Here is a 25751-nt window from a genome sequence, read left to right on the forward strand (position 1 = left end):
TCACTGCACTTGAAGCCTGGAGGGTTTTATCTAAATAGCCACAACATATCCTTACAAATGTCCTAATGAGCCATTTTGCTCTTTCTAGTGTGGGGAGTACAGAAACAGAACACTAAATGAGGGAAAGTAACTGACAATAGATACTGTGGTAAGTAGTAGTAAGTACAGAAAATGTCAGAAGTTGGATGAATGTCATAATCTTGGCATAGGGAAGAGTCAGCCTGAAACATTTTGGACATTGGAACCATTTGATAATTAATTGATTGTACAGAATACTCCCTCTGGATGACTGGGATTAAGAGATCTCCTAGCAACCCTTAGGTTTTGATAATTATAGTGTCATCTGTGGCCATTTTCTTCGTGTTCTTTCATCATGGAGTTCATAGCAAACAAGGCAGCTCCAATGGCAGGTTCCACCTGAGGAATCAAATAATTTGTGGTGGAGTTAGATTTCCTTGCATCCAGGCACAATGAATAAGATGCAGAAAGTAAAATGAAGAGTGGCGAAAGCGTTGAGCAGGAATATGAAGAAATGAAGGAATGGTCGACAAAAAGATTGACAGTCAGTTTAGTACCACTTCAAAACTACATGTACTGCAACCAAACCATGGCCAGTAAATTCTACATATGATTTATCCATAAATGATGTTTATGAATCCCAAAGGATCCCCTTGTTTATTCTTAAATAGAATAAGATCAACGCATATAGGGAAAGTCATAAAAAAAACATAACTGAACCCTGTGAAATTCAGTCAATAATGACCGTATCATGCTAAATACCAAATAAACAAACACACACACACATATGTGTGATGTTAAAATGGAAATAAAACATCCCTATTATAGAGTTACGATATCAACAGGGGAAAAACAGCATTAACAAAAACGAACAAAGACAAAAATATGGCCAAAAAGTGTTATTTGTAGCTCCTATGAGAAGCATGTTTTGGATTGCAGAAACTTTATTGATTCTTACAATGGGGAAGCAGATTCTGTCGCATGGTGTTTAATCAAGAGGTGTAGTTATTACATCCAATACGTTTTTGGTAATTAAAATAAGGCTAACCTTTGGCCATATAGGGCAAGCGCTTGGGTAGGCCTTCAAAATCATGTCAGTTACTTCTTTCCCTATATCCCACTTCTTGTTGGCTTCAAGAACCCCACCAACCATGACAACAGGGAAAGATTTATTTCCATCTGCACTAAATGAACTTTAAGTTAAATTACAAGGGTAAAAGTAAGATATCCCCTCACAAGTTCATGGCAACATTTTTGGTTTAACATCTAACTCTTCAACAGTGACATCAAAGTTGCTCGTTCAAATTTTATTTAACAGGTAGCCAGTAATTATCCCTGATGGGTGAAAATTATGCAATAGCATTCTATTCAGGTAATTATCTTTTTAACTTTTTTTCATTTAAAGATATGTAATTACACCTTTCCCAGCCAAAGATAGTCGCTGCACAACAGCTTTAACAGTTAGTGCCAATTCTTCAACTGCATTATGCAAGATCTCATCTGCAATTTGATCACCAGCTTCAGCACAAGATACTACAACAGGAACAAGTGCTGCAATTCTGGCCCAAGACGAATCTGCATAGGTCCACCTAAATTCGAATAAGCAAAAAAAATAAAAACATGCTGAAATATATGGTAAAAAGTATCAACATGGACGAAGTATTTCTGTTTGGTGAGTAATCATAATTCTTGAAGAACCAGTTACAAATAGTGATTAGAGAATCCCAAGCATTTGAATTCAATACTATTAACAGAAAAGAAGACAGGAAAAAGGAATACCAGCTCAATAGCACTTAACATTAAGTTAAGTTTACCTGATCAATTCTAGTATTTGCAATCTTTCTAGAACATCAGCAAGAATATGAGTTACAAACTAAAAATAGGACTAGTACATGCTTGATATGATTTACTAAACTGAGATGATATGTAAAATTGATGTGGAGCCCGGGCATCTTATTAGGTGTTCATAAACAAACTAACATGTATGTTCTTTAAACGAGTCATTAATATACCAGGTCCAAACTGCAGTTATAATAGGTCTAATATTACAATAATAAATATTCAAGAAACCATTGCGTGATATCTAAGAAAAAGGCATAACAGTAAATTCTTAAGGAAAAATACCCTATGATTTCATCTGGAGTGGAAAGACCAAGGAAGTCCAGGACATGCTTTGTAAGCATAGTTTCTTGACCACGGCCATCGTGTGACTTCATCACTGCTGTCAATGCTCGAGAAGCAATCCCATAACCACTGTATATAGAAAATTATCAACATAGAAAATACATATAAGCATACATTAAGAACCATAGACTAATTTTATGATAAACTATTCTACCATTCACCTAGGTGGCACTGGCATATATAATTTTGTGTGTGTGTGTGTGTGTGCATCATATATATTTATGTGTGCGCATACGCGCACATTAATAACAAGTATTTTATGATGGCGCAGAAGTGGCTGAAGGCTAAATAATTAGTAAAGGATTTGTACAAAATGCATATTTGAGACACAAGAAGAAAAAACTGGCACGGATGAGAGGGGGGCAAAAATAAGATCTCAATTACCACGAACCAACCAATTTGTTAAAGCCTATGGTTAACAACACACAAATAAGACATTCAACATAAAAATTAAAAAGCTTTGCCACCACAATCATACATTGACTCAATATACTTGGGAGCATTTAAAATTCATTTTCCAGGAACTTTGCAGAATAGTAGTCACTGTCAGCTTCTGGAACATACACATAACATATTGAGCAAAACTAATTTCTTTTAGGTATATATCCATGTTTTACTTACAGACTCCCCATAATGGATAAACAAGGGAATGGAAGAGATTCTCCCAATTCTTACTGAACTTCCATCTTCTGACTTTGAAAATTATATGAACACCTCTTAAATGCAATAAAGTTAAGTAAATATAGCACGATCATCTGTCAACTTATTTTTAAAACTACCCGAGCATGAGCAGGAAATTAGAACTGCCACCACTATCACTACCATCAGCATCACTCCTCACTAACTCCATATATATATCTTGTAGGTGCTTAGTTTACCTTCCCCAGTCACCTAACACAGGTCCAGCACCAGCAGCTCGAGCTTCTCTTCCATCATCGGTAAATCCATATGCAATGCATCCCGTACCAGCAATCAGAACACAACCATGTAGCTTTCCCATTGTTCCACTCGCGAGAGCTGCTACAGCATCATTGTGCACGTATATCTTTACATGGCCTGGGAATATTGCCCTATCAGATTGGCAGGAACAGTCACAATCAGAATTCTACACGTGAATTTCCAGAACTTGCATAAAAGTAACAAAATACAGCTTAATAATGCTACTAACACTTTTGATATTTATTTAAATCATTATCCAAAGTTAGCTCTTTCATCACATTGGATCAAGTGATTAGCCATTCTACGCTCTTGGATATTTAAAGATAGTATAACAAAATGAATGAGAGATTGGTTCTTCTTTGCTCTTCTTTCCGCCCAAACAACATAAAAGACTCACCAATACAAACTTTCCTCTTAGGTAAAACTCAAAGTCCGTACCAATCCCAAGCAACTAAGAAATTGAAGAAATCACAAGAGAAAAAAGATAAAACAAAAAAAAAAAAAAAAAAATCTACTTTTGTATGTTTGCAGTATCCAAAATATAATAATTTGTACCATCCAAATGTCTTTACATATATTATTCTCAAATCATACTGGAAGTAGGTGATGATGTACGGAAACCCCAAAATGAGCAAGGAAGATGAGGTTTGATTAAATTTGATATAGACACATTACCTCATCCAATTCAGTATTCTCTCCTGATCAGATGCATTATTCACACCAGAAACCCCTAAGCAAACAGCAGAAACAGCTGAATGATTCTTGCCTGCTCTTGAAAGAGCTTCTGTTATAAGTTGTTCTAGTGTTTCCCTGGCTGCAGTTTCTGTAATTAGCCCATTTCGATTAAGCTTAGACGAGTTGTTAATTTAAATCAATGAAGAACCAGAGCATTCTCATCTTTCATGCAGTGAATGAAACCAACTAACAAAAACTTTATTAATGCAGTTACTCGTACAACTTCCAAAACCTAGTTCCAGACTTCCAGTACACATTCGCTTGTAAATTGTCTATGAACAAATTGTTGAATTTCAAGAAACTTAATGTGTGTTTGTAAACACTTTCACTGAGTTCAAAACACAAACATATAGACCCTTTGTTGATCATTAATCACTTAATCGCATCATCACATAAGTAAAAACACGCACATTTACATGTTTAGCGATTAAAGCAGCAGATAACTTTTTCTTCTACATCTTTCAAGAACTAAAAGAGATTGAAAATTCTACAATCTGAAAACTGAAGACATCATCCAATAAGTCAAGCACAACAAAGTTAAGAAAAATTCGCAACATTAAACACTAAAAACAAAAGGGTAGCGAGGATAAACCACAAATACCTCCCGCGCTGTTATAATTCGAGCAACCACCGTATGCGCGGCCTAGAATTGGGAGAGGATCGAGCATCAGTCGATGGTCGGACAATTGAAGTAGCGGCAGACAAACGCATACAGTGTTGGTGGCCCCGCCGTCAACGCCCAATATGACCTTCTCTTCGGCACTACAGCAGCAATCACCAGATTCAAACCCCATCACTCTCTCATCGGAATTCGGATGCGCGGAAGGAATGTTCACTCAATCGGCGAATTTTTGCCCATTCCCTTTCAATTTCAACCTTGTTATACGCTTTTTATTCGCTCGAGACGCGCGCCTGTGTTAACAATTTTAATGATTTTTACCGAGGAAATTGTAAACACACGACTTTGGTTGACCGTATGAATGAATGCCAAACGCGCCGACCTCGTAATCGCGTCTCTTTTTGCTTTTCAATAAAATAAAACACGTTTTTGTTTTGTTCTATTATCACTTTGTCCTTATAAAAAAATAATGATAATAATAACTAACTCGTCATCAAAATAATAATTATAATTATTATTATCATCTCGCCTATAAAAATAAAATGTTATCCAAGTCAACCACAGGAATACGAAAAAAAAGAAAGTTTGATTTGATTTATTTTAATTTTTTTTCTACTATAATTAAAATTGTGTAAATTAAATCCATTTATTATTTCACTTTTTAAAAAAATTACTTCATTCGATCACATATTATATCAGTTTTTTCGTTCCTTTTTAAAAAATATATATATTTTAATTATATTTTAAATTTTATAATTTATAATTTTTTTTAACTTTAACTATTATAATTAATTATTTTTATTGTATTATATTTATTAATTATAATCCTGATATTACATTAACTAAGTGAGTAAAATTATCTTCAACCCATAAATAGAAGGTAGAATATATTTTTCTATTTTTGCATGTTACAATAACTTAAAAAAACATATTTGGTTTATATGAAACTTATTGATCTCAAATATATAATATACTGGCGGTGACACCAATATGTTGCTCAAATTTATATAAACCATTGAAATTGTATAAAGAGATACTAATTTATTTTAATTTTAAATAGCATGTGAGTAAATAATTAAACTATTAATTTAAAACTATAAAGTATTAATAAATAATCAAAACATCAAATCAAAATTATAAAAATACAAATATAGCAAAATTAATAATTATATACACAATAAATGACAAAATATCTGCAATATATATATAGTATTACAAGTAATTAAAACAACAAAATCAAAATGATCGAATTATTAGTAGGTAATTGAAGCACCAAATCAATATTATAAAATACAACAAAATAAAGAATTACTTGTTCAACAATTAACCATTGGATATCTGCAAAATATATATTGGGGTGTCTGGTCAGCCACCCTAATAAATTAGGTTGTGTCCGGACTCATGAAGATTGGATTGTGCTGGATTTGATTCGATTTTTTAAAATTAAAATTTAATATTTATACCTATATACTAACTAATGAAATAATAACATAAATTTTAGACATAATTTGATGATAAAGTTCTTAAATTGTTTAAATTAATCCAAATTATTTTAGTGTTGTATACTCTATAAGAGTGTATATTCTTTATTATTATATTATATTATATTAATATAAATAAGTAGCAACAATTATCAAAGTATTTTGTGTTTAAACTTTAAGCATTGAATAGAATAAAGGGGTAAATAGGGGATTTCGCCTTTCCTAACAACCTCATTAAAACGCAATTATTTAATCTATTGTACACTTTAACTAACCACTTGTTTCCGTCGTATATGATTTTGCAGAATATTAGAAAAAAAAAAAAAAAATGAAATGAACCAATAATGAATTTGCCATATTAAATTGAAGATTTGATTGAAAGGAAAAATGTTTCCTACCAAAATAACAAAATTAAAGGGTATGGTGGAGCAACTCTTTCAGTTGAATTATTGAAGCAAAGACAGAGACAGAGACAGAGATAGATATAGATATGAAGAGTTTGTTTGTTTGTTTGTTTTTATTTTTTATTTTTTCATTTCGCAGTATTGACAGAATATTATAAAAAAAATTAAATAATATTTTAATTGTATTTATCAAATATAAATTGTACTAGTATTATTTATTAATCAAGATTCAAAGGTAGCATATTTATAGAGAGGAGTATACGCAAGTAATTATTCACCCACTTGGATCCATAACTCACATATAGTCATCAGTGTAGAAGATAAATTAGTGGATAAGACAGGTAACTGGAAAAGACTAATTTGCCCACAACGGCGTTTTCCTATTCCCACCTTCTTTATCTTTTCCAACTGTACCATTGGTACGAACAGCACAGGTAAGAAGACAAGATTGCATAATATACTTCAGGGTAAGCTCGAGAATCGACGCAAATTCAGTTTGGATCTTTGGACTATTCGATTACAGAAGCAGGCGAGGGGAGGGATGGATTGATAGCACGAATAATGGAGGTCCATGCTCTGGCGCCAAGGCCACCCACCCACGCACCATAGTTTCCCGTTGCATAAAATAATAGAAAAATAATTCTACGGGGGCAATAAATTCTTGTTCAAGAAATGACCTCTGAATGCGAGAGCAGTTACTGCTTGCAACAAACAATGTTTAATAAAGTGGGCTTTGTACAGAGTATGCATGTACAAGATTCTTGACCTTTTTTCTCAAAAGAGAACAAGAGACATCACATTATAATCATGAATGCCTGTCTAGTGTGTTGTACTGAAGCTTTGTTTCCAGCCAATCTCCGTATTCCATCCTTTTTTGTTTTCTGTGTTTCTAGAGACTCTCGTTTATAGGGATATTAAATTATTATGCTAATCTGTTTGTTGATGGTATTTGGTTATTTGTGTTGAGGTGGGAAAGTTGCTTACTTTCAATTCAGAGAAAATATTTCAGAATCCTCCTTGTTTATTTATTTGATTGGCTTTGAATTGTATTTGCTTTGGGATTTTTCCTTAGATCTGCTGGCTGATCGAGCTTTGTCTTGGTGGGTGCACCAGCCTTGCATGAAGGTAATAAGTTCCTCAGCTTGAATTGCTCTTTAAGTGTTCGACGTTTTGACTGAGAAGATATTTGGTAGCTAAAGTGAAAGGATGCGTTTCATGTCTTATTTTTGACAGGTTTCTTAACTAATTGGTTTTGTGTTTGACAGGGGAGAATCCAGCTGAATGATTTAAATTAGGAATTTTCATGTATCGTTGGTGTTTCTTTTTGATGTGCTTATTTAGTGGTGCTTGAATTCTCGGGTCGGCTGGGAAGAAAAACAAGGGTGGATACAGTAACCCAAAGCACACATACTATATAGGGTGGGTTCAGCCAGAGGTCAATGATGCTGGGCCAGGGGACAGGGATCTTGGGCTTATTGCCTCTGTTATTTATTCTCATTCTTTCTTGTTCTGCTGAGGCTCAGAAATCGGCTGTCCTGATAAATTGTGGGGCAAAGGGCAGTGCAAATGTGGATGGAAGGGAATGGGCATCTGATACAGCTCCTGGAAACAATATGACCCTCAGCAGCCCCCCTGGAATTGGGGTTTCTACAAATGTATTCAATGGTGATCCAGCATACGAGCAGCTTTACAAGAATGCTAGAATTTTCTCCGACAGTCTGAATTACACTTTTCAAGGACTGAAAGGGGATTATTTTCTCAGGCTTCATTTTTACCCTTTGGTTGCTGATGGATATAATGTGAATGAGTCTTACTTTTCCGTCGAGGCTAATGGTTTCAAGTTGGTTTCTGAGATGAATGTCCCTGGTGAGATTTCAGATAAGAATTTGAACTTGGTGCAACATGGGGCTAATTCCAGCTATTTCTATTTGTTGAAGGAGTACTTCTTCTCTGTTGATAGTGATGTGATTGTTGTAAGTTTCGTTCCGTCCAAAGGGTCTTTTGGTTTTGTCAGTGCAATAGAAGTTATTTTAGTGGGAAATAAGCTGTTTAGTGACTCAGTGCTCAGAGTTGGTGTGAATGGTGGTGATGGTTCAGTGAACTTGAGCAAACGAGGAATTGAAACAATGTATAGATTGAATGTTGGGGGTTCCTCTATTAAGCCTTCGCAGGATTCATTTTTGTGGAGAACATGGGGAATGGATACAAGCTACATGATCAATGCAGATGCTGGCAAAGAAATCGCAAACGGAACTAATGTCACTTATGCCAATTCAAATGACACTGCTGTGGCTCCTCTGGAAGTGTATGAAACTGCTAGAATCCTGACAAATGCTGAAGTCATTGACAAGAGATTCAACATGTCCTGGAAATTGGAAATTGATCCAAATTTTGAGTATCTCATCCGCTTGCATTTCTGTGAACTGGAGTATGATAAGCCCAATCAAAGGGTTTTCAGAATATTCATAAACAATAAAACTGCCACCGACAACTTTGACATCTATGTTCGAGCTGGAGGAATGAACAAGGCATATCATGAGGATTTCTTTGATTCTGTAAAGAGCTACACCATATGGATACAACTAGGTCCTGACCCGACAACCGGTTCTGCTGGAACAGATGCTCTCCTAAATGGTTTGGAGATTTTCAAGCTTAGTCGTAATGGAAATCTTGCTTTTGTACAAACATATAGCAATATAAAAGTGAAGAGCTCTTCAAGAAGCTTGGTCCTTTGGGTGGGCATTGGAGCTTGTGTTACTTCGATTGCCATTCTTGGAGCCATATGCATGATGGTCAGGCGTTTCTGTAAAAAGAAAGGAGACTTAAATGATACCAAGAAGAGCCCTCCCGGCTGGCGACCTTTGTTTTATGGATCTGTTCTGAACAGCAAAGCCAATCCAAAAGGATCAACTAGCTACCATTATCAGAATGGTCAATATGGCATTACTCGTTCTGGGAGGCGTTTTACATTAGCTGAGATCAGAGCAGCGACGCAAAACTTTGATGAAAGTTTACTGATTGGAGTAGGAGGATTCGGTAAGGTATACCAAGGAAAAATTGATGAAAGCACCCTTGTGGCAATTAAGAGGGCAAATCCACAATCTCAGCAGGGCCTGATGGAATTTGAGACGGAGATTGAAATGCTGTCAAAGCTTAGGCACAGGCATCTTGTCTCCTTAATTGGGTTCTGTGATGAGCAGAATGAGATGATTCTGATATATGAATACATGGCGAAGGGAACTCTCAGGAGTCATTTGTTTGGGTGTGACCTTCCGCCATTGAGCTGGAAACATCGTCTGGAGATTTGCATTGGTGCAGCACGAGGACTGCATTATCTTCACACTGGTTCGGATAGAGGCATCATACACAGAGATGTAAAGACGACCAACATATTGTTGGATGAAGACTTTGTAGCAAAAGTGGCTGATTTCGGACTGTCCAAAGCTGGTCCTTCACTGGAGCAAACTCATGTAAGCACTGCAGTTAAAGGCAGCTTTGGCTATCTTGATCCTGAATATTTTAGACGGCAGCAATTGACTGAGAAGTCTGATGTATACTCATTTGGCGTTGTCCTGTTTGAAGTTGTCTGTGCACGAGCTGTGATTAACCCTACATTGCCCAAGGATCAGATCAACCTTGCAGAGTGGGCTATGCGTTGGCAACGAGAAAGATCACTGGAAAGAATAATTGACCCAAGCCTCAGAGAAAATTATTCTACAGAATCACTGATTAGATTTGGAGAGATTGCAGAGAAATGTCTTGCTGATGAGGGGAAGAGCAGGCCTACAATGGGAGAAGTTCTCTGGCACTTGGAGTATGTCCTACAGCTTCATGATGCCTGGTTGCGGAGTAATGCCAAAGATGATTCAGTTGCCGCAATCCAGGGCTTAAAGAATTCTGCCATTGATGAGGGCGAATCTGATGGGATCATCGACGCAGAAAATTTAGATACTGGGGTGGAGATGAAAACCAGCACTGATGGAGGATCAGTCTTGGGAACAGGTAGCATGCTGGCTTCCGGGGTTGATGCTTTCTCGCAGATGGTAGACCAACGGGGAAGGTGAAATCATAACCCTGTGGCCATGCATGATCTGGTATTATATCACAAAATTGGCATGTGTAGGAATTTCCATATAAGGCTTTGGAAATCCTTTTCAAGCATTTACACAAATCTTTAATTCAGGTTCAATTCTTTTATTCTTCTGTTTCAGTCATTTAGGTCCAGTATTTGCTGTCTTCAATTAACTGTACACTGAAAGAGCTTGAGGGGCTTGAGAGTACCATGAACTGCTGCTGGAATTGTAATGAGTTTTTCTTTTCTTTTTCTCAAGTAATGAGTTTGTTTGTTGTTTGCACAGAATTCTTTTGTATTCATGGCAGTCTACAAAATAGAATTCTACCATACTCTTGCAAATTCTCATTTTCTCCCTTAACCTTAGTTTCACAGCATGGAAAGCAGCTGAGAAAGTCTTCACTATTTGTCTATTGTTTACTACTGAGTCTGTTGTGTCTCTTATGAACTAAGAGGACCTGGGAAATCCTCACACACAAATTTAAGTGTTCGAGTTGCCCAGATAATTGGATTAGGAGTTTTCGCAATTTATATTATGGTGTGTGCACTTCTAGACCAAAATCTTTCCTGCATTCATTTTATGTTTCTTGACTTTCTTTTCCTAATTCATGCATTAGCAATCTTATCAGCATAATAGTGCCACCAATTTGCAGTTTGCTTCGGGAAAATTTTGTTGTGAAATTGACGGTAAATATATGCATGATAGTTATTCAGGGCTTGCTTAATATATGTGTGAGGAGTTGATATTTCATGTACTACGAAGTAGGAACAAATTAGTAGACATGTTTATTATTACAGCACATACCATTGAGAGAGGATCCTCAGGCATGTGAATAAGTTCATTGTGACTAGGAAATGTTCCATCTGTGCCAAGGTCAATATATCTCCCTTATTTAGTAATACACTTTTTCTGTAATAAGCCTTCACATTTGTGGGATAAATATATTCTCAACATATTCTCTGGAAGGTTGAAAGAATCATAAACTCAATTATCTTCAAATTCATAATGGTTTGGTACAACCTGATCTTCTCCCTGTACAAAATACATTTTGAAATAAGCATCTTCACAAGTATATACAGCTAGTTTGTTTTATACATTGTCTTTTAGCTAGATAACACAAGTTTGGATTGGTTTGATGATGGGTTGCTGTTGATTTTTTTGGCCACTGGCTTGACTTTCTACCCAAAGAGTGGATCACTGAGCTACACTCTTCAATAAGAATCAACTTGATACATGTGTGTTATAATGTTTGTAATCTGGGCATTTTTAGACTTGTGAATCTGTTAAATTTCATTGTCTGCACTATCATGATATGGCCATTGAAGTAAAAAATAGTTGGTATCCTATTTTTCCATGGGTGAACAGCACATGGCTAAAATCCTATATGGGACCACTGTACATGTTTATGGGTTCCACTTTCGTGTAGGAGTAGCCACTCCAATCCCAATCTTCACAGCTTTCGTTTCGGGTTTGTATTTATACTCTTGAAAAATCCCTTCTATCTCCTGGATCATTAACTCCCTCACCTACTTCACCTCTTGCCTCTTTAATGAATTGTAGTGACTGAAGAATTTATGCAGATGCGTGATCGCATGTGAAAACCAGTTCAAACTTTACAAAGGTTGGCTTTTAGGTTTTTAAACTTTACTGTACTTTAGATGTCACAACTAGACAGGCTCCTATGCGGGTTTCTAAAATATTTTACATAAATTACATGTCCTAGTCAAAGGGATCTTGGCAATACCCTTTTCTCAGTAATTCACATGCACGATTCCCGATGCTTTCTGCACGCACTCGTTTCCCAATATCTGATTAAAAAGGACCCCAAAAATTCTTGAAAACTAGATTTAACGATTCGTGTTGACGTCCACCATGGATACTGTAGTCTGTGATTCCCTTTTTAATTATTTACATTTATTTATAGCTTTTGGCGGGTGAAAGTTTACGCACGACGCAAATATTCTTTATTTCCCGCTACGCTACTACCCCACCATCCCTTCTCTCTACTGCACCCTAGTTTGTTTTTTACTCTTTTTTATTTTTCTTTTGCGGTGTGTTGCAGAACCCATGAACTGTATTTAACTACTAATACGACTAAATCCTAAGTCTTATACAGTGTGTCCAAATGGGATGAAAACATAATTATAGGGGCTTTCTGTGTTGGGCTCCCCACATGTCTTTTTCTTGGGACAGAAAAGGTGATTTATTTACCTTGATAAGCGGAGTGTATTGTAATTAAAAACATTTCAATGAAAGATGAGACAAATGCCATTGCCTTTTGAGGGGGTTTAGTCATTAGTGAGCCTCACTCTCGCAGCATGTGTTCTCAGTGGAAAACCCAGAAAAAAATCAGAGGAAATATTTAGTGGGTTTCTTTTTATCTCACCGTCGTTACAGAAAGCTCAAATCTTTTTCTTTCCTTCCCCCATTGCCTTTAGGGTTTCAAAAGGCGAATGCTTTACTGGGTTAATCGCTCTCATTCTCTTCGATGCGTTCAAGATGCAGATTTGAATGCCTTTTTCCCCTTATATTTTAACTCGACCTTGTTGGGTTCAAAATCCGGAGAAAGCGACGCATTGTAGATTTTAGCTGTTGCTGTCTTTTCCGGAGTGTTTGAGCTATCAATCTTTCTGAGGTGCAGGGAAGAATCTTCTTGGTGAAGGAGTGGTAACCAACTAACCATCCCTAGGTCTGGACTCTGTAAGGGATACATTTGTTGCTGTTTGTAGAAGTTATTCATGGTCTTGCACAAGCTCTGTTACTGTTACTAAAAGGTTGGGTCTTTTGTGTGGAATGAAGCTCTTTCTTGTGTTGCTGGCAATGGTGGTTGGTTCAAAAATGTGTTGAATGATTGTTTTGTTATGCTGCGCGTTGAAGGAATCGTTTTCTGGGCTGTGTTTGTTTTCAAGATTCGTGAAATTTTGTTGGGCATTTCTTGTTAAGGGGCGTTTGATAGCCGTGTGGGTCTGTAGTTTGGCTGATTGTGCTGCTGAATGCTGCATTTTCTCTAGATTTCGATTTTGTGGTGGTGTCTGTAGTTCCTTCGGACACAGGAAGTTTGCCTCTTTTAAGTTAGAATGAGGATACTTAGGCTGTTTGTGGTGTGTCTTTGTCTAGTCTCCTCCTTTGGGCAGCTTCCTTCTCAGGATATTTTAACACTACTTGAGTTCAAGAAAGGAATCAAGCATGACCCAACAGGGTTTGTGCTCGATTCCTGGAATGATGAATCTATTGATTTCAATGGCTGCCCTTCTTCTTGGAATGGGATTATGTGTAATGGAGGTAATGTTGCTGCAGTTGTTCTTGACAATTTAGGATTGGTTGCCGAGGTGGATGTGGGTGTATTCTCAAATCTCAGTATGCTTGTGAAACTTTCTATTTCAAACAACTCGTTTTCTGGAAAGTTGCCGCACAATCTTGGAGACTTTAAGAGCCTCGAATATCTGGATATATCTGACAATGAGTTCTCCTCATCGTTGCCATCCGAGATTGGTGCACTGGGTAGTTTGAAAAATCTGTCCTTGGCTGGTAATAACTTCTCCGGCTCAATTCCGGATGCTATTTCGGGGCTTTCGTCGATTCATTCGTTGGACTTAAGCCGAAATTCACTCTCTGGCCCAATACCGCGATCTTTGACAAGATTGGGAGGCCTGGCTTACCTTAACTTGTCACTAAACGGCTTCACTAAAGCCATGCCTAAAGGGTTTGAGCTGATGAACCAACTTGATGTTCTTGACTTGCACGGAAATCTGCTGGACGGTGAATTAGATCCTGAATTCCTGCTGCTCACTACGGCAAGTTATGTTGATCTTAGTGGTAACTTACTAGTCAGTTCTGCCAAAGATCCCAAGAAGTTTCTTGTCGGTATTTCTTCGTCTGTGAAGCATTTGAATGTCAGCCACAATCAGATAACGGGATCACTTGTCGGCGGTGGGGAGGCGGAGGCTTTTGGGAGCTTGAAGGTTTTGGATTTGAGCTACAATCAGCTGTCGGGGGAATTGCCGGGCTTCAATTTTGTCTATGATCTTCAAGTCTTGAAAGTTAGCAACAATAGATTTTCAGGTTCTGTCCCTAATAATCTTCTGAAGGGCGATTCTTTGGTTCTAACCGAGCTGGACTTAAGCGGGAATAACCTGTCAGGTACATTGTCTAAAGAGAAGTTCTTACTTCATTTACAATTTATCTACATAATGACTGGTTTTATAGTTCATGTCCTGTAACTACTTTCCACTCTTGATCATACATGACAGGGCCGATAAGTATGATTTCATCCACGACGTTACACACACTTAATGTGTCGTCTAACATGCTTTCTGGTGAGCTTCCACTGTTGACGGGAAGCTGTGCTGTCATTGATTTCTCAAACAATCAGTTCGAAGGAAATTTAACAAGGATGCTGAAATGGGGGAACATAGAAATGCTTGATCTCAGCCGAAATCGCTTGACAGGGTCCATTCCTGAGGTAACGGCGCAGTTTCTGCGTCTAAATTACCTCAACCTCTCGCACAATTCTCTGACTGATACCCTTCCGAAAGTCCTCACAGTTTTCCCAAAGCTCACAGTTCTTGATCTTGGCTTCAATCAGTTGCGAGGTCCTCTGTTGACGAGTCTTTTAACCTCATCAACTCTTAATGAGCTTCATTTAGGGAGCAACAATCTCTCTGGGAGCATTGATTTTTCGCCACTTTCTAATGACTCGAATCTTCATGTTGTGGATCTTTCTAACAATCAGCTTAGTGGCTACTTCCCCAATGGGTTCAATTCATTTGCCGGGCTTCAAGTTCTCAATGTCGGGGGAAACAATTTCTCTGGCCCTTTCCCTGCTTCTATCAGTGACATCCCTAATCTGAATTTACTGGATGCCTCACGGAATCATTTCACCGGCCCACTGCCAAAGAATTGGTCCGACAGTCTCCAAAGCTTTAATGTGTCGTATAACGATCTTTCTGGTGTTGTTCCAGAAAAGCTGAGAAAGTTCCCTCTATCTTCTTTCTATCCCGGAAACTCCAACTTGCAGTTTCCTAACCCTCCTCCTGGATCCGAGCAAGGTCCATCTGGGCATTCGCGCAAGAAACACTTGAGGACTCTTATCAAAGTGGTGATCATAGTTTCTTGTGTGGCTGCTCTGTTACTATTGATCCTTCTCGCCGTTTTCATTCATTATAGAATGTTATCGAAGAAGCCTCCTCCTCATGTAACCAGCAAGGATGTAAGCCGGCCAGCTTCAACTAATCCTTCAAGCATTAGTGGAAGAGAGCATGCTGGTGGAATACTCGTTTCAAAGGATGACTTGGTGACGTCGAAGAAAGAAGCTTCGTCTGATATAATTAGTCCCGAAGAAAAAGTGGCTACCTTAACTGGATTTTCCCCCTCAAAAACCAGCCATTTCTCTTGGTCTCCAGAATCTGGTGATTCATATACTGTGGAGAGCCTATCAAAATTGGATGTTCGATCACCTGATCGGCTCGTGGGTGAACTGTTTTTTCTAGACGACACCATATCCTTTTCAGCTGAGGAGTTATCGAAGGCTCCAGCAGAAGTCCTTGGAAGGAGCAGCCATGGAACTTCTTACAGAGCAACTCTGGACAACGGGCTGTTCTTGACCGTCAAGTGGTTGAGGGAAGGAGTTGCGAAGCAGAGAAAGGAATTTGCGAAAGAAGCCAAGAAATTTGCGAATATAAGACATCCCAATGTAGTCGGGTTGAGAGGATACTACTGGGGACCCACGCAGCACGAAAAGCTCATTCTTTCGGACTACATTTCCCCTGGAAGTCTTGCGAGTTTCCTCTATGGTAATAATCCATCCATTCTTTGCCATTTAATTGCCTCAATCGATATGCTTACGATACATTCAGTTTTTATTTTCTTACACTTGTCTGGATTTACCTTATCTTGTTGCTTTTCTCTTTGTAAAAATTTGGTATATCAGATCGACCGGGAAGAAAGGGCGGACCCTTAACATGGGCTCAGCGCCTCAAAATAGCCGTCGACATTGCCCGTGGCCTGAACTATCTCCACTTCGACCGAGCCGTACCTCATGGCAACCTTAAAGCAACCAACGTATTGCTCGATGGGGCTGATCTGAATGCCCGAGTAGCAGATTACTGTCTTCACCGGCTCATGACGCAATCGGGAACCACTGAGCAGATTCTTGATGCTGGGGTTCTGGGCTACCGAGCACCCGAGCTGGCTGCATCCAAGAAACCTCTCCCCTCATTCAAATCAGATGTTTTTGCCTTTGGAGTGATCCTGCTGGAGCTCATCACCGGAAAGTGCGCTGGCGATGTAGTCTCGGGTGAGGATGGAGGAGTCGACCTTACAGATTGGGTTCGACTGAGGGTAGCTGAAGGCCGGGGATCGAATTGCTTTGATCCTGCACTGACACCCGAGATGAGCATCCCGGCGGCTGAGAAGGGAATGAAGGAGGTCCTTGGAATAGCCCTGCAATGCATTCGATCGGTGTCGGACAGGCCCGGCATCAAGACCATATACGAGGATCTTTCTTCGATTTAGTTAAGTTAGTTATTGCCTGTTTTTGTTCCGGTGAATGATATCTGATCTGCTGTCATGTGGGAAGCAAATGGCTCGTTTGGCCTCCCTTTTGCATTTTGGGATGGATGGATGTGTTTGTGTTTGCAGACATTGTTTGTACATTGGAACAATCACTTTCTGGAGTTTGGACATCAAACTTCGATGGGACCTATTGTCTTTTGGGTACCAATTTTGTGATCTCACTGCCCTTATGCGTCAAACAAATTAATTGTTTAAAGATAAAATAGGGATTTTGATTTAAAACGTGGAAAAGGTAAACAAAAATGGGTCAAATTTGCCCGGTAAGAGATCCCGATCCGATCCGGATATTTCCGTTGAAGACCCGATTTATTTATTTATTTTTTTCAATGATAGGGGGAAAAGAGAAAACGGTCCGTCTTTTGGCAACGGATAGTTGGTATAAACGGCTAATTCTCTTCTAACTTTTCAAAATCATCAATGATCGTATTCATTCTTCTCCTGTTTTCATATCTGCTTCACTCTCTTCGTCTTTCAATCCAAACGATTATTAATCCGCAGAAGGGTTTTCTTCTCACCAGTGATCTTCCTCTCCAATTATTCTCGTCTCTTCTCCGAGTTCATGAGAGGTGACTTCGAGCTCGATCGCGTATTCATGTTGCTCCCTGTTCCAGTAATGAAATAGATTGTTTTTAATCTACTTATCTAATTTCAAGAATTGGGTTTTTTTTCTTGATTAGAGAGTTCTTTAAAGAAGTTTCAGTTTTAGTGTTTCTTGGAAGAGGGTTTATTAACGTATTATCAAGAAGACGGCAATGGCGGCAATCAGCGGTGTTGATCGTCTCGCCAAGGAATACAGTTCTCAGCCCAGAGGTTTCCTGACTCCTCCGGCGGCATGGAAGAAGATGAGAAGGTGTTCTCCTCCGGTTGTGCCGGCGACGGAGAAGGGGCCAAGAAAGTCAAATCAGCCAAGAGGCGACCTCTTCCATGTCATTCACAAAGTCCCTTCCGGAGACTCGCCTTATGTTAGAGCAAAACATGTTCAGGTAATCTCAGCTTTCTTGTTTCTGTAATTCAGAACTCATTTAAATCTTAGTTTGATGATCAGTGAGTTTTTGTTTATGCCCCTGTTTTAATTCTTGAAATGTTTATTGTGTGTGCAATAACAGCTCATAGATAAAGATCCAGGAAAGGCTGTGTCCCTATTCTGGTCAGCTATAAATGCCGGGGATCGAGTCGACAGTGCCCTGAAGGACATGGCTGTTGTTATGAAACAACTTGAGAGGTCAGACGAGGCGATTGAGGCCATTAGATCATTTCGCCATCTCTGCCCTCCTGAATCTCAAGAATCACTTGACAACATTTTGGTTGAGCTGTATAAGGTAGTAGAGAGAATATTATACAATTCTTGTGATTGATTGTTCCCCGACATCCAATCCTTCTTATGTTATTGTTGTCGGTTTAGCAATCTGGCAGGGTCGACGAAGAGATCGAAATGCTTAAAGTAAAACTGAAGCAAGTTGAAGAGGGAATAGCCTTTGGAGGGAAGAGAACAAAGATCGCTAGATCTCAAGGGAAGAAGGTTCAAATTTCAGTTGAGAAAGAATATTCTCGGTTAGTATCTTCATAGCTTGATAAAAAATTAAAAAATGGAGTTTAGTTCTTGGATATATCTTCATGTATAATTGCAGGCTGTTGGGCAATTTGGCATGGGCTTACATGCAGCAGAAAGATTTCAAGTCTGCAGAAGAGCATTACAGGAAAGCATTGTCGTTTGAATCAGACAAGAACAAGCAGTGCAATTTAGCAATATGCTTGATGAACACTAACAAAATGGCTGAGGCCAAGTTTCTGCTACAAGCTATTAAAGTTGCATCCAACAATGGCGCTATGGATGAATCGTATGCTAAATCTTATGAGCGTGCTGCTGAACTGCTGGCTGAGTTGGAGTCGTCGCAGCAGCATGTTCGTAAGCCTCCGCCTGTAAAGCAGACTGAATCGAGTAATGGTTACAATGCATTCTGTTTTCAGAAGTATTGTGATGGTAGTAAGAATGGTGTGCTTCCATCTCCTCCTCCACTGCCTTGTTTTATCAAGAAAACGAACAACCGGGCATTCACTGGATATCCGAATGAGAAAAGGCCGGATCATGATTGGAGGATGAACCACAGCTATCCTTTAAATGTTGGTCAAGAATCATCTTATTCTGGATGCAAGAAGCCACCGGAATCTTGTCTCGGCAACAGGATTTTTCCAAAAGCACCGTTCACTCAGCCGCAGTGTTCGAGGTATGGAAATCAGAGAAAGGATGCTACTGGTCATGGAAGTCCTTGTAGGAAACTGTCCTTCGAATCATCCATGGAGGCGTCGAAAGCACAGGGCGATGACGAGAGAATGAGTTCTTTTACATATAACAGCCAGGAGTCATCTGCTGCAGATGAACAACGCAAAGATTTGATCTTTTATGATGACAATTTGAAAACTGAAGGAATCTATGACCGGGTTTCGGATGCTAATGCTGTGGAAACTCTTTCTCAAGATGGAAAAACATGTGGTGGGAATAAAAAGAGCTGGGCTGATATGGTGGAAGAAGAAGAAGTTGAATGTTGGAGAGACGAGAATGTGGACTTCAACATAATCACTGAGACGCCCAGAGCAATGGATCAAGCTGAGAAATTAAGTCAGAAGTTGGAAATGATGGAACTTGGAAGTGGATATTTCACTCAACCGGAGAAGAAATCGACGTCAGCGAGGCGATCATTGTGTTTCGATCAAGATGCGGCGGTGAAAAGCCATTGTGCTGAGCAAATGACAAATAACGTTCTAAACTTTGAAGACCAAGCTTTAGTGCTGTCAGAGGATGATTTAAGCTCTGGTAAATCTATGAAGCGGAGAAACAGGCTGCAAGTTTTCCAGGATATAACACAAGTTCATTAAAGGGCCTTTACTATTGATTTCTTTCTGTAAGAACTTCATTCTTTACTGTAGTATTGTATGTAAGTAAATCTCGACTACTATAAACAGCTGTTGTAAGTGTGGAAGTCTTCTACAGGCGCAGTTTACTGTGTTTCTTTTTTCTCATAGTATTTGAAAGATTCGTTTAAGTTCTTGTTCCATAACATTTTTCACAATCATATAATCGCTATTTCTGCACAAGTTTTAGTTATTCTAAACTTTGTTTGTTCTGTAGAGCACAAGTGTTGACCAGACTTTCATTCGACTTTGACCTCAAATCATACATTTCTGACTACAACTTCGTCCTAGAAACATGTCATCTATAAATACAGATAATAATTTCAAACTTAGGATTCATAGGGAAGAAGAGAAAGAACCTCACCTGATTGATCCAAGCAACATGAAGATGATGATGAGACAAGGAAAGAAGCAGAGTCGACTGAGGCATTATTGCATTGGTGCACCAAAGAGATTTCTGTGCAAGGCCCGGGATTTCTACGTCGACACCATGGTGATCTTTGATGCTAAGGTCTCGACTGCTAGCCCGACAGCCAATGTGTCCACCCTGCAGCCAAACAGCAATGGCAAAGTGATCGACATGGATAAAAATGGTAAAGAGCTTCGTCGATCTGTGTCTGAAAATTGTAGTTGGGGCAGCATGGAATTTGATAAAAATGTGAACCCGAACCGGCAGGGGGGGTATGGTGGCATGGATAGAAGCTACAGCGTAGCAGTAGGAAGAATGGGGAAGATTGATGAGGATGAGCCCTGTGAATTCTATGAGAATGTTGCTGCTAATGTGAAGAATGAGATGTTACTGCTTTCAAGAAGCACAAGTCATAGGGTATCTAGCTCTCATTGATTACTTGGAAATTTATGTGTTGAATCAATCCCTTTTTATTACAAAAGTGATAGAGAGGGATCGATTGGATGGATAAGCACCTTATGATGGAATTGTTATTTGATCAATTATTTTGATTTCGCAGTCACCAGCGTCAAATGAATGATTGGCACCAATTAAAAAGCATTTCTAGAGTCACCATCGTAACCTAATCTTTATTTTGTAATACCAACTAAATATGTGCTGCTGCCTCTGCCTCTGCCTCTGCCTCTGCCTGCATTCCACAATAGGTTCGGCTGATAATGACATATATATCTGAGAATTTGTATTTTTTTATAACAATATTTGGAAGATATATTATTTCTATACATAATTATGGTACTTGAGAATTTTTTTATTAACTTTTATAATTTTATTTGAAGGTGTATACATGTTATTGTTTTATTTAAAAAAGTATATATAATTATGGTATTTTAATATTTTCTTATATTTTAATTTGAAGATAAATATATTTGTATATATAATTACGATATTGTGAGATTTTTAAATTTCTTTAATTTTTTTATAGTTTTACTTGAAATATATATTTTTATTTCTAATAGTATTTATCATCACTAATTTATTTTAATATTTGATTATCACGATTGGTGCCGATTTAGTTTAATTGAAAATGACAAGCCTGGCTCTTGTGGATGTGGAGCACTTAAATAATTCCACAAATAAGACGAGAGAAAAATGAGCAGCCACCAAATACCAATTATGGATTTGCATCACTTTTGGCAAATTTCCATTTTTTTAAATCAGACTTAGCGCTTAAGTTGTTGTACTTTAATTTTTGTCCTTGTCTGTATTGCCTTCCACGATTTTATTACTAAATCGAAATATCTCACGGATCAACCCATTTCTAACACGAGGCCAAAGATTAGCTGCAGAGGTGATTCTTTGATTATCTTATTTATTTGTTTTCAAATTTTTTAATCTTTTTTACAACTTGTCATTGGAAAGGTGGATCCGATTTGGTCTTGTTTTTGTCCGATGAACTGTAGTAGGACAATGTCCCTTTTAATCTCTTGTCGATGTGGTTATTACATTTACAACAACATTCGAAACAGTCCCACGCGCCAGCGGCTGAATATCATCATATCATATCATGGCTCTTTGTCTTCTTCATAAATAGCTCTGTTAGGGTTCAATGTATAGTCCCACCGTCTGGGAAAATCATTCCTTTCTGCCGGCGCTTTCTTCTTAATTTCCTTTCGATTCTTGACGAGGGAAGGAAGATTCCTCAAGTTATATGGAGACAGGACCCTGGGAATAATCGTTTTTTTCATTGGGATTTTAAAGGTCCTGAAATTTGATTAATACCATTGCTGCAGCCACAAGCTAAGGTTTGGGTCTCGCTGTCGCCATGCACTTCCCGTGGAAGAAGGCGATGAGAAGTACGAGGTTGTCCCGGCTGGTGAACGATCATCTCCACAACTCTCAGAAGAGGCGCGATGGATCTTCCCTCGTCGTGGAGACGGGCTTCCCAACTTCCCTGGTCGATCTCTTCATAAAAAATCGTGAGAAATTGAAAAAACCGTCCAGGAGAAAGCGCCGGAGCATACTTCCGGCGACACCCCTACCTGAGGATCCAGCCTGTTTCGCTTCCCCTCCGCCGGCGCCGGCGCCATCTCCGATGAGTCCGCTTTCGAGTGCAGGTCCGGGATCTCCTGCTCCTTCCCTGCATTGCCCTCCGGTTCTAGAAAGTTCCTCCGGGGAAGTGAATGGAATTCCTGTAGTGTGTGGTGATTCGAGACGAGATTTCTTGGTGGTTTTAAAGATAATTTTGGTGGTTTGTTTCGCGGTGGGGAATAAGAAATTGACGGCGGGGATCGCCGTCACGGCGGTGTTGCTGTTATTTTTGGAGCACCTGGGCAGATACGCGTGCAGGTTTTGTTCAGAAGGTGTGTTAGGGACAGGATCGATAGTAGAGAGAATTCGTATGTTGTTAAGGTTTAAGGAGGTTAAGTTAGATTGGAATCTGACTGATCAAGATCATTCTTCCAAATCCGAGAGCTTTAATCAAGAAATCCAATTCGTTGAAACTGATCCCTTCAAAATCCATTTAACGTCTCGATCGTGTCCGGAAGCGACATTCAGGCGGCAAGAGGTTGAATCCAAGGCGGCGTTGATCGAGGAAGAAGGGGCAATCTGTGAAGTGGTGGAATTCAAAAAGGCCAAGTCCAGAAGAGCAAAAGTGAGATCGAAGATGAAGAAATTCTTCTCTGAGAAATTGAGGAGGTCCAGAAAAGTACACGATGATTCTCAACGACTCGAAGAAGAAGAAGAAGAAGAAGTAAGTGTTTTCTTGTGGGAAGAATACCAGGAATCAGACAAAGCTGAAGAAGAAGAGGAGATGTCCAGTGGATTGCCGGAGTATGTGTCGGAAACTGTTGCAGAGATTCAACACAAAGGGGAAGAAATCAAAGGTGGAGCAAGATGGAAGCAGTTTGTTCTATGTGTAATAGTTCTAACGGGACTCATTGGAGGTCGGGCATTTGCGCTTCTTCTAACGTTGTCATCTTGTCTGCTGTTTAAATTAAGCATGAAAGTGCCTGTAATAAGGTATTTCTTCAGCCATTAACACAACACAACATAAATAACCCTTTTGCAATTCTATTGGAGTGAGTGAAGTTCATTTCATCTCTGATGAACTATTCTTCTCAACTGAAAGCTGTAGAAGAAGTAGAAAGCTTAGCTCCCATCTTTTGTTTCACAGTGAATCTAGGCTGCTGTAAATTTTATTTATAGAAAGAATTACACATGTTTTACTTGTTTGATACTACAATTTTAAATATTTTTTGGATCTCGTTTGTTCGTTCTTTCGTTCCCGAGCTATCTGCAGATTAGATGGTGGAGAGAACAAGTCAAAATTAATAGGCTATGGTGTGTTGAAAACTATGGGATGACTTTCTTGGATTTGTAGTGTGTTTTGGTGGATCAGCTCCTGGTCAAACATCAAAGTCTCCATGATTAACGTTAACAGGTTTGTTGGTGTGTGTATCTATCTCCATGATTAAGATTAATAAAAAGCATTTGGGACTGAGGCAAATTAAAGAAACCAGAGACGGCAGTTGCATTGTATGTATGGTGTTGTAGATTTTCTGGGATGGGGTGAAAATATCTTGTCCTGATTTTATTATTAATTTATGGTGTGAATAACTACTACAGTTGATATGCATATGGCATGCCCTTCACGCGTGGACTGCTTTTTGATCATTTGCCATCCAAGTCCAACCAACCTAAAGTATTAAAGGCAGGCGCAGGGCAGGGCAGGGCAGACAATCAGACAGGAAAGAGACAGCTGGGAGAGAGAGAGGGGGGGGGGATGGTTTATATCATTTTACTCCATATTTATTGAATTGGGAAACCAAAACCACAGCAGCTTATTGTAGTAATTGTCAGTATTATTATTATTTTTGATCATTGGTGTTTGGTTTGAAATTTAAAAGGAGAGGTTTGTGGAATTGTTGGTGAAAAAGGACAATGAGACAGACCCCAATCGATTAATTATTATTATTCATCACTCACCCTGCCCATCGTTTCATATCATATGGTCTTTGTATGTATGTATAATTAATTATTATACATATGCTCTCGATCGTTGTTGTTGACTTGACTGTTTCTTGTGTTCATCTTAAGTTGTCTTTCATTGGATTGAATGATTGGAAATAGGACACCCCACCCCACCCCACCCCACCCCAGCGAGACAGTCGTTGTACACAGACTGGTTTGTTGCTACGAATATACGATGGATGATAATGATGTTGGTGGGGCGGGGCAAGGAAAGCATGCATGGCATGGGATGCTAGATTAGGCATAGGCATAGGCATAGGGATAGGCTAGCTGCACAGTTTTCATGTGAGTGGTGAGCTTCTTCAGCTCTTGTCTTCTCTTGTCCAATCATTGCTGCTTATGATAATTGTAGCCCATGAGGGCCAAGCTGTAGCTTTCACTTCAGCCAATGCCATGAAATACTACTTTCTTGGATCATCATCATCACATCCGACCCGATTGGAAGGAATGGATATGGTCATGGATGGATGGTGATGCTATTTTTGTTTCAGAATTAGATCCAGATCCAGATCCAGGCAGCTGTTTTTGTGGGCTGTCACTGTGCGATGTGCTCCATGGATGTCTCAGCCCTCTTATGTAAATGTTTTTATTTTTTTATCAGGCAAATTATAATAAACCGAATTTAAGAGAGTTTGCAAGTTAAATTTCTTTGGCAACCTACACCTAGGGTGATCGAGCTTTCACTTACACTTACCCTTTTTATGCAATTTACTTGAATTTTGAAGAGGTGAGTTAGTGTAACAATTTGGATCAGATTTTGAGGTGGGAGTCCATGCAACAATTTTGTTATGGTTGGTTCCTACTATACACCAAATTCTCTCTCACAGTTCAACATTTATTCCGCTGCACTAAACATGTGTGTTTATTGCAGGATTGCAATCTATTATTTGGGACAAACATCCAGCTCACTATAGATTCCGGTTTGTTTCTAAATCAGTGATTTCCAATCTTGTTGTTATTTGGATTATTTACAAACTATAATCAATAATTTGTTTGACCAAGTTCAATTAGGATGATTTATATTTGGTGCCGCCAAAAAGTTAATTACATAGAATCTAAATGAAATATATATATATATGTAATCAAACTTTAGTCCCTTAGATCCAAAAATAGTTATAACAGTCGAAATAGATTATGAACAATTCAATGAAGGACAACAAATTACATTACAGTATCTTTCTAGCGGCTTCACAACACATCTAACGACCCATTTTTTTTTCTTTTATGATACGAGAATTCATAGTCATTATCGGAAAATGCCCACTGTTAAACCTTAAATCGAATATAATATCCTACAAATTAGATAAGTGGACTTGGAGGCATTGGGGTTTGAATCCATAACTTCACGGTTACAAGTTCACTTCTCATACCACC

At 38.7% G+C, this 25751-nt stretch overlaps 5 protein-coding genes across 9 annotated transcripts; 4 read left to right on the forward strand and 1 right to left on the reverse strand.

The window, feature by feature from the left end:
• Positions 1-4: 4 nt before the first annotated feature.
• LOC127247166 (uncharacterized) lies at positions 5-4832 on the reverse strand. 2 transcript variants are annotated; one of them, XM_051268903.1, is made up of 7 exons: positions 4478-4832; positions 3817-3955; positions 3081-3272; positions 2143-2271; positions 1438-1607; positions 1067-1197; positions 5-417 (listed from the first exon to the last, which is right to left on the reverse strand). In XM_051268903.1, exons 1-7 carry the CDS (start codon positions 4668-4670, stop codon positions 340-342), a joined length of 1032 nt encoding a protein of 343 aa, XP_051124860.1. In that variant the 5' UTR covers positions 4671-4832; the 3' UTR covers positions 5-339. The 2 variants fall into 2 exon arrangements, with proteins under 2 accessions (XP_051124860.1, XP_051124859.1); XM_051268902.1 differs by having other exon boundaries at positions 3817-3964; positions 4478-4829.
• Positions 4833-6714: 1882 nt separating this feature from the next.
• Positions 6715-10757, forward strand: LOC127247222 (probable receptor-like protein kinase At1g30570). 3 transcript variants are annotated; one of them, XM_051268982.1, is made up of 3 exons: positions 6715-7347; positions 7453-7505; positions 7646-10757. In XM_051268982.1, exon 3 carries the CDS (start codon positions 7820-7822, stop codon positions 10442-10444), a length of 2625 nt encoding a protein of 874 aa, XP_051124939.1. In that variant the 5' UTR covers positions 6715-7347; positions 7453-7505; positions 7646-7819; the 3' UTR covers positions 10445-10757. The 3 variants fall into 3 exon arrangements, with proteins under 3 accessions (XP_051124939.1, XP_051124940.1, XP_051124938.1); XM_051268983.1 differs by having other exon boundaries at positions 6715-7122; XM_051268981.1 differs by having other exon boundaries at positions 6715-7505.
• A 2015-nt stretch (positions 10758-12772) lies between these two features.
• On the forward strand, positions 12773-17194 carry LOC127247221 (LRR receptor-like serine/threonine-protein kinase GHR1). Its single transcript, XM_051268980.1, has 3 exons — positions 12773-14593; positions 14704-16245; positions 16383-17194. The coding sequence occupies exons 1-3, from the start codon at positions 13531-13533 to the stop codon at positions 16964-16966; spliced, it is 3189 nt and encodes a 1062-aa protein (XP_051124937.1). The 5' UTR covers positions 12773-13530; the 3' UTR covers positions 16967-17194.
• Positions 17195-17399: 205 nt separating this feature from the next.
• On the forward strand, positions 17400-20111 carry LOC127247132 (protein POLLENLESS 3). 2 transcript variants are annotated; one of them, XM_051268863.1, is made up of 5 exons: positions 17400-17592; positions 17704-18009; positions 18133-18345; positions 18429-18577; positions 18655-20111. In XM_051268863.1, exons 2-5 carry the CDS (start codon positions 17779-17781, stop codon positions 19898-19900), a joined length of 1839 nt encoding a protein of 612 aa, XP_051124820.1. In that variant the 5' UTR covers positions 17400-17592; positions 17704-17778; the 3' UTR covers positions 19901-20111. The 2 variants fall into 2 exon arrangements, with proteins under 2 accessions (XP_051124820.1, XP_051124821.1); XM_051268864.1 differs by having other exon boundaries at positions 17400-18009.
• Positions 20112-21725: 1614 nt separating this feature from the next.
• LOC127248166 (uncharacterized) lies at positions 21726-23878 on the forward strand. Its single transcript, XM_051270396.1, has one exon. It carries the CDS (start codon positions 22168-22170, stop codon positions 23383-23385), a length of 1218 nt encoding a protein of 405 aa, XP_051126353.1. The 5' UTR covers positions 21726-22167; the 3' UTR covers positions 23386-23878.
• Positions 23879-25751: the final 1873 nt, after the last annotated feature.

The sequence above is a fragment of the Andrographis paniculata genome, unplaced genomic scaffold (assembly GCF_009805555.1).
Source record: "Andrographis paniculata isolate CXL003 unplaced genomic scaffold, ASM980555v1 Contig32END, whole genome shotgun sequence".
NCBI classification, from domain to species: domain Eukaryota; kingdom Viridiplantae; phylum Streptophyta; class Magnoliopsida; order Lamiales; family Acanthaceae; genus Andrographis; species Andrographis paniculata.

Bases quoted from the DNA above. Each gene is read 5' to 3' on its own strand.
- LOC127248166 (XM_051270396.1), top strand. From the start codon at position 22,168: ATGCACTTCCCGTGGAAGAAGGCGATGAGAAGTACGAGGTTGTCCCGG.
- LOC127247221 (XM_051268980.1), top strand. From the start codon at position 13,531: ATGAGGATACTTAGGCTGTTTGTGGTGTGTCTTTGTCTAGTCTCCTCC. The intron at 14,594-14,703 runs GTACATTGTCTA...CATACATGACAG, and splicing joins AAGCGGGAATAACCTGTCAG to GGCCGATAAGTATGATTTCA. The intron at 16,246-16,382 runs GTAATAATCCAT...TTGGTATATCAG, and splicing joins TCTTGCGAGTTTCCTCTATG to ATCGACCGGGAAGAAAGGGC.
- LOC127247166 (XM_051268902.1), bottom strand. From the start codon at position 4,670: ATGGGGTTTGAATCTGGTGATTGCTGCTGTAGTGCCGAAGAGAAGGTC. The intron at 1,198-1,437 runs GTGTAATTACAT...CATTTAGTGCAG, and splicing joins ACTATCTTTGGCTGGGAAAG to ATGGAAATAAATCTTTCCCT. The intron at 418-1,066 runs GTTAGCCTTATT...TTGATTCCTCAG, and splicing joins CTTGCCCTATATGGCCAAAG to GTGGAACCTGCCATTGGAGC.
- LOC127247132 (XM_051268864.1), top strand. From the start codon at position 17,779: ATGGCGGCAATCAGCGGTGTTGATCGTCTCGCCAAGGAATACAGTTCT. The intron at 18,010-18,132 runs GTAATCTCAGCT...GTGCAATAACAG, and splicing joins TTAGAGCAAAACATGTTCAG to CTCATAGATAAAGATCCAGG. The intron at 18,578-18,654 runs GTTAGTATCTTC...GTATAATTGCAG, and splicing joins GTTGAGAAAGAATATTCTCG to GCTGTTGGGCAATTTGGCAT.
- LOC127247222 (XM_051268981.1), top strand. From the start codon at position 7,820: ATGATGCTGGGCCAGGGGACAGGGATCTTGGGCTTATTGCCTCTGTTA.